The 6,792-nt window shown below is 57.7% G+C and overlaps 1 protein-coding gene across 1 annotated transcript in view; it reads left to right on the top strand.

Annotated features, from left to right (window-relative positions):
- Nucleotides 1–964: 964 nt before the first annotated feature.
- Nucleotides 965–6,792, top strand: part of Atp2a1 (ATPase sarcoplasmic/endoplasmic reticulum Ca2+ transporting 1) — a 17,800-nt gene continuing 11,972 nt past the window's right edge. Inside the window, 6 exon segments of the mRNA XM_076840372.2 lie at nucleotides 965–1,289; nucleotides 1,560–1,577; nucleotides 1,948–2,030; nucleotides 3,478–3,582; nucleotides 4,291–4,429; nucleotides 6,227–6,307. Coding sequence (XP_076696487.2) covers nucleotides 1,172–1,289; nucleotides 1,560–1,577; nucleotides 1,948–2,030; nucleotides 3,478–3,582; nucleotides 4,291–4,429; nucleotides 6,227–6,307 — 544 coding nt within the window. The 5' untranslated portion in view covers nucleotides 965–1,171.

The raw sequence follows: 6,792 nt of genomic DNA, 5'->3' as shown, positions 1-6,792 counted from the left end.
TTCCCTCTCAAGGGTGTTGAGGGATCTGTGCCAGAGTACAGTGATGACGACATGCTTTGGGGTCTACCATATAACCCCCCTGGGTCAGAGCGAGCACAGTGGGAAATGAAGCGACACTCATTCCATGACTTGGGGTGACCCCCGCCCCCATCCTGAAACAGTTATCCCTCCCCCTCTGCCATCAGCACATTCTGTAGCCTCTTGGGTTACCTGGCTGCCTGAGTGTCCCATTTTCCTGTCAGGATTCCCTGTCAGGGATGGGGGGGCACTGAAGGCTGTGTTCCCAGAGGCTGAGCTTGAGCGATGGGGGGAGGCGGTTTAGGGGAGAGACAGGCAGTGCTGGCTTTGCTCACCAGGCCCTGGACACTAAATCCCTTGTTGATGGCTGCAGCAACCCCTCCCTAGGGTAGGGTTACCATCTTCAGCCTTGTCCCCTTGACCCTCTCCCCTCCCTACTTCCCCTTGTCCCTCTAGAACTACTTCCTCTGGTCCCCAAAAGATGTTCTTCCCTGCTTTGGTCCCCTGAAGGCTTGGAGTATCTTTACTACTCCCACAGCACACTAGGTGAGACAGAGGCAGGCACTGGAAACTGGGTTCAGGGTAGATAAGACTGAGATGGAAAGAGGGTGTGACTGAAACAAAGGACCAGGCCCCAGAGTGGAAGAGGACCTACGGGAAGAACTGGGGGGATGAGTCTGGGACTGGAAATTCAGTTATCAGGGGAAGTTGAGGCCATTGGGGGTGGGGTCAGTAGCAGAAGATAATGAAGTCTATCCTTGCCCCCCCCCCCAAGGGCCAGGGCCACCTTTGCTTCCTTCATGAGTGACATCTCAGGCTGCAGCCCCACTGTTCCCCTCTGTCAGCAGAAATATCTCTCTCTTCTGACCCCTCCTGCTGGAGTCGCAGCCAGCCAATCCCTGATCTGGGGGAGGGGGGAGCCTGGCCCCCCCCACTCTCTCATAAGGACCAGCTGGGGGCTGGGGGGGTGGCCGGCTGCCGCAAGTGGGACGGGGGTCAGAGCTTCGTGGAGGGAAGGAAAACCTGGGGGGGCCAGGCGAGAAAAAGGAAGAAACCCAGACTATAGGCAGGTAGAAACACTGAGGAAGGCCCCCAAGCCTGAGAGCCCCCAGGAAGGAACACACCGCCCCCTGGCCCCCAAGAAGGGAGCACAATGGAGGCTGCGCATGCCAAGAGCACAGAGGAATGTTTGGCCTATTTTGGGGTGAGCGAGACCACAGGCCTTACCCCGGACCAAGTTAAGCGGCATCTGGAGAAATACGGCCCCAATGGTAAGTGTCCCTTGGAAGACAGACTGGTAGCACCCACATGCATACCCGGAGCTGCTCCTCTAGAGTATCCTAGGGACTATGGTCTTATGGTTGCAGCAGGGAGATACTGAGCAAACTGGGTCTGAGATGTGGAGTTTGGGGAGGTTTTACGGGATGACCTTGTGAACCTCAGGTGCCCTGTTGGTGGCCTTAGCCACAAACTCTTGGGCGTGGGGGCCATGAGGCTGAACCCCAAATGAACATGTCCTTTTCTCCTTTTTCCCTGCATAGAGCTCCCTGCAGAGGAAGGTAAGTACTGGAAGCCCTGAGCCCTCATAAATGACCCAGCCTTCTCCCTGCCATACAGACCTCACACTCCTTTCCAAAAAGCAAAGATCCCCTTCCCAGACATTGCAGTACCCAAGGCAGAAGTCTCCAGGTACTTTCTCCTTGAGGCGTCCCACCCTTGAATAACTGCCCACTATCTTGAGGAGCCTGCCTTTTGGACTCCGGGCAGCTCCCTCTGCCATTCTCTCATACAAGCCGCCTGCCCATCATCCTAGGGATTCGGGACACTACACTCCCTGGACCTCAGCCTATATGCAAAGTCCCAGAGTTCCATCCTTTGGATCTTAACCCGGGGGACCCTTCCTCTTGCCTCTCCCTTCCCCCCTCCCAGGGAAGTCCCTGTGGGAGTTGGTGATAGAGCAGTTTGAAGACCTCCTGGTGCGGATCCTTCTGCTGGCCGCCTGCATCTCCTTTGTAAGTGTAGGAGGGCATCTGGGGGCTGGCTGGGGTGTGATGGGGGATCAGGAGTCTGCTCGCGGCGGAGGTTAGCAAGGCTCCCGGTCGCGGATCCTCTAGTCCAAGCCCTGAGCATCCTTATTTTCCAGACCAGAGTTGGGGGGGCTGGGTGCTGATTCGCGCCCTCCGTCCTCCCCCGCACCCCGCAGGCAGGTTTTATTTTAAGCTGTAAGCCTGTTCTCAGCCAAAACACTGAAGTTAAGCCACCCTGGGAGCTTCAAGGGCTTCGAGGGCTCGGGTTACCCCGCTAGCGCTGCACTCGGGGCTCAGACGCCCGCGCGCTGAGGCTCCTGGGCCATGACCACTCCCGGCATGCCCCGGGCCACTCCGCTCCACCAATCACCAAGCACCCCGACGCCCCTGCCCCGCCCTCCCCGTTCTCTAACGCTGATTGGTCAAGGGAAAGACTCGGCTCAGAGAAGCGGGAAAACGCTGCTGGTGCGAGGGTGGCCCCAAATGCGCCCCCAACGCCCCAACTCCTCATCTGTCTCTACGAGTCACCCCCACCCCAACCCCCACAGGGCTGGAACCTGGGGATCCTCCTCACACACCCAGGCTGACACCCCTACCCCTTCTCCCCCGCCCCAGGCCCCTCACAGCCTCAGGGCTACCCCACCCCTCTTCAGACCCCTGCCACCTCTCCTGCCCTGAGGGTTCTCCTCCAGTGTCCACGGACCCTGCAGGTGGCTCCTCCGCAGACACCATCCCAGCAGGCCACCCTGTATTTCGGACTTTCTTTGACTTCTTAGTCCTGCTAGATGATAAGGTTCTGGAGGCTTAGAAGCCTCCCTGTCCATTGGTCTCCTTAATGGAGGCCCTACCGCCCCAGAGCGCAAGCTGGCAGGGCCTCCCTTCTCAGATTTGCTCCTTGACATTTGCCTGTGGCTGTTGCCTGGCAGTGGCAACAGCTGGGGCGGGGTGTGTACAGGAGGCGGGTAACACTATCCCCCCTCCTGCTCCCTCGTGAAATTGGAGCTTCCTTACCTCGCCTGTGGGGGAGGGCTGCGGGTGGGCTGGGCGCCTGCCTCTGAGGACCACAGGGTTTTTCCTATGGGTTTTGGCTCCCCTGGGATGGATGTGGCTGTGGGGGTAGTTGGCCTGGGTGTCCCCTGAGCTTTACTCCCAAGCCAACAATTCAGTGAGGGAAACCTGAAAGCACTCCCAGCTAATCCTGAAATTGTGCATGTCTGTGCTGGCCTATTCGCTCTGAATCACTGCATGGCCATTGCTGATGCTCTGAGTAGGTAGAACTTCCCACAGACGTGGGTCTGCAGTCCCCATATGCCCCATAAGTTCCTGCACAGGGACCTCTGCAGTGGTACCTGGAACCCTTGCACTTCCTTTCTTTGCCCAGGTTGGGGGGAGGTCTTTATTATCTGTTATTCTCCCTTGTCCTGCTCCCCAGGTGCTGGCCTGGTTTGAGGAAGGTGAAGAGACCATCACTGCCTTTGTTGAACCCTTTGTCATCCTCTTGATCCTCATTGCCAATGCCATCGTCGGGGTTTGGCAGGTTAGCATTGACCCCTCCCCTTTCCTCTGAGTCCTGACACCCATCATGAGGCCCACCCTCCCTCCAGTCTCCTCCTCCTCCTTGGCTTCCCCTGGGTCTCCCTGTTCCTGTGGTCCTCTCACCTAGATTGTAAATAGGATGGAGTGTTGGAAAAAATTGAGATCCACTGTCACTTGTTCATTGTATGACCCTGAGCAAGTTCCTTCATATCTCTGAGTCAGTTTCCTCATCTGTAAGATAGGGCCAATAATCCTGTCCCTCAGGATTGTGGTGGAATTGAACACGATGAGCGTGAAAGCGCCTGGTGCACAGTAGGAGCTCAGTGGTCTAGTTTGGTTTCCTTCTCCTCTTATCTCACCACCTCTACTGACCTTGTCTCTGCTTCTTGTTTTTCTTTTCTTTTTTTTCTTTTCTCTGCTCCAAACTCTCTTCCCTGTTTTTAGCCATAGGTGACAGCTTTCTTAACACACACACACACACACACACACACACAACACACACCCCTGTGGGGTTTTGTCTACTCGCTGCGCCCAGCTGGAACTACATATCTCTGCCTATGATGGTCTTAAGTCCCCTAGAATCTGGGTCCCTGCTCCTCCATCTCTGCACCCCTCACCCGTGACCCACAATCCTCCTAGACCAGTCCCCTCCCTCCCTACTCTCCTCTTCCCTCTGGTGACCCTGTCCTCCTCCACCTGTGTCCCTCAGGAGCGAAATGCAGAGAACGCCATTGAGGCGCTGAAGGAATATGAACCCGAGATGGGGAAGGTCTACCGGGCTGACCGCAAGTCAGTGCAAAGGATCAAGGCTCGGGACATTGTCCCCGGGGACATTGTGGAGGTGGCCGGTGAGTGATGGGAATGAGTGGTCCAGGATGGGAGGTCTTGGGTCTGAGGCCAAGAAGAAGGTGGGGGTGGCTTCTCCTTCCCAGACTCCTTAAGAGGTCACCCCGGGACATTCCAGTCACAGCAGTCTCTCGTCAGAGCCTCCGCAGGAACAGCCAGTCCTGTCCCTGAGTCTGCAGGCAGACCCCCTGCTCCCCCTCCTCTCCCCCAGCACTGCAAGCGACAGGTGGAACCCAGTCTCTGCCAACGGCCCCGTCTCCACCCCCTCGTGGGGCCTGGCTTCCCTCTCCTTCCACCCACCCCCAAGCTTGGTCAGCTTTCAGTCTTGACCTCCCCGTGCCCTTGAGGCCTCTCAAAGGGGAAGGAGCGAGGGTAGAAGGGAGGAGGGGAGCCAAGGATCAAGCCCCCGACCATGTAAGGGAAACTCTGGTCCCAGCTCAGAGCACGGGACCTGGGAGGAGGGGAGCTCAAGGAGGGCCCCGCCCCCAGCAAGGGACACTTAATGCCTTCCCAGGGAGGGGTGGGGGCCGGGTGGCTAAGATTACTGGGATTCTGCCCCCTTCAGCGGTTTTTATATTTGCCCTGCGCAGGCCTTCCCGCGTCTCCAGGCCCCTGGCATGGGGAAGGTATCTTTCTAGGCCTCCTTCCCTTCACCAGACACCCATGTCACCACCACGGGAAACACAGGGAGGAGGGCAGGCAGGCCGAGGACCCCGATGCTGTCCTGCCCCGGTGACAGTTTGGAGTCAGCGCCATGGATATCTATAAATATCACCGGGGCTTGGGTGACAGGGTGTCAGACTCCATCACTGACCGCCTCCCTCCTCCGTCTGCTTCCTCTGGCCCAGGAAAAGGGACCTTAGAAACTGAGGGAAGGAGAGACAGTGAACCCTGTCCCCTGTGCCATCTGCGGGACCAGGGTGGAATTAGACAGAGGCCCTGGGAACTGTTCAGCCTCCCGCAAAGGTCTCTGAGTCTGTGGGGCATCTGCCTCTCGGCTCCTCCCAGGTGCTCTTGGTGTGGGGGCCTCCGACCTGGGCACCTCCTTCACCCGCCACAGCCTTCTTGGCTCTCCTGTGGGTTTGCCCACGACCCTGAACCTTGTTTCCTGCAGACTGTCCTCCTCTCCCCTCAACTGGCTCACCCCTGGCTCCCACATGCCCTCAGAGGCTCAGGCCTGGCTGCCAGGTTCTGATGTGTGATCTCCTCTGTGACCACGGGTGCCCCTTCCTTTCCTCCCACATCCTCCTTTGACCTCCCTCGTGGGCACTCTTCTCCTGCTTCACACTCCACTTTTTCTCCAGTTTGACCTTGATATTCTCAACTCTAGACTTCTTCCTGCCTTCCCTGACTGTCCACTTCCTGTCTTGCCTGGTGCTACTTCTCTCCAACGCAGCCTGTTCTCTGAGTTACCTTCTTTCCTTGCCCTCCTCAGCTTTCTCACCCTTGTCTCCCTCTCCATCCAGCTTTAGCTGCATTGTCCCTGATTTCCCCCTTGGTTGTTTTAATGAACATATACTATGTGCCAGGAAATACACCAGGCCTTCCCTTCCCAGGCTCGAGCTAGTGGGAAGAAAAGCATTCAACAAGGAGGGGGCAGAAGGAATGGTGCCATACGGTGGGAGGGGTGTGCTTGCTGAGGTGGCAGGAGCATATGCCAAGGGCCTGAGGAAAGCCCGGGGTGGCTACCCAGACCTGAGGATGGGTGAGGTGAAGAGTCAAACATGGACTGGGGTTTTCTTAGGAGGGAACACAACTCCATTCCCAACTGATCTCACTGTTCTCTAATCTCTCCACAGTGGGGGACAAAGTCCCCGCAGACATCCGCATCCTCTCCATCAAATCCACCACCCTCCGGGTCGACCAGTCCATCCTGACAGGTCCGCTGGCTGGGGTGGGAGGACGCACTGAGGGAGAAGCTGGGTGGCAGGGACGAGGTTCCAGGTGGACAAAGTAGAACAGCCAGCGACAGGCCTCCTCCTGGCTGGCCAGAGTGAGGACAGCACGGCTCGGCCTTCGCTCTTCCACAGGGGTCATGGGGGAGAGCTGGATGTTCGTGCCCACTCCCCATATGGCCTTCAACCCCCCCCCTTCCACACAGGCATAGGGACACACATACCCAAGAACTGTCCTGTCTCCTCTAGAAGCTCAAAAGTGCCCAAGTGAGAAGCCATAAGATTCTGCGACAAGGTGGAGGGTTCAGATGCTCTTCAAACCCTGGCTGCTTCTCCCTTTACTCGGGGGAGAGGGGACCGTGGACATCCCCCAAGGCCCAAGAAGGCAAAGATGCCTGAGCCCCTGCCATTAGGGAGGAGGAGGCCATATCCCAGTCGGGGACAGGCCCTCCTCCCAGGAGCCTGCTCTA

This window comes from Callospermophilus lateralis, chromosome 19, assembly GCF_048772815.1.
Source record: "Callospermophilus lateralis isolate mCalLat2 chromosome 19, mCalLat2.hap1, whole genome shotgun sequence".
Lineage (NCBI taxonomy): Eukaryota > Metazoa > Chordata > Mammalia > Rodentia > Sciuridae > Callospermophilus > Callospermophilus lateralis.
This window is presented reverse-complemented; position numbering and strand designations above follow the sequence as displayed.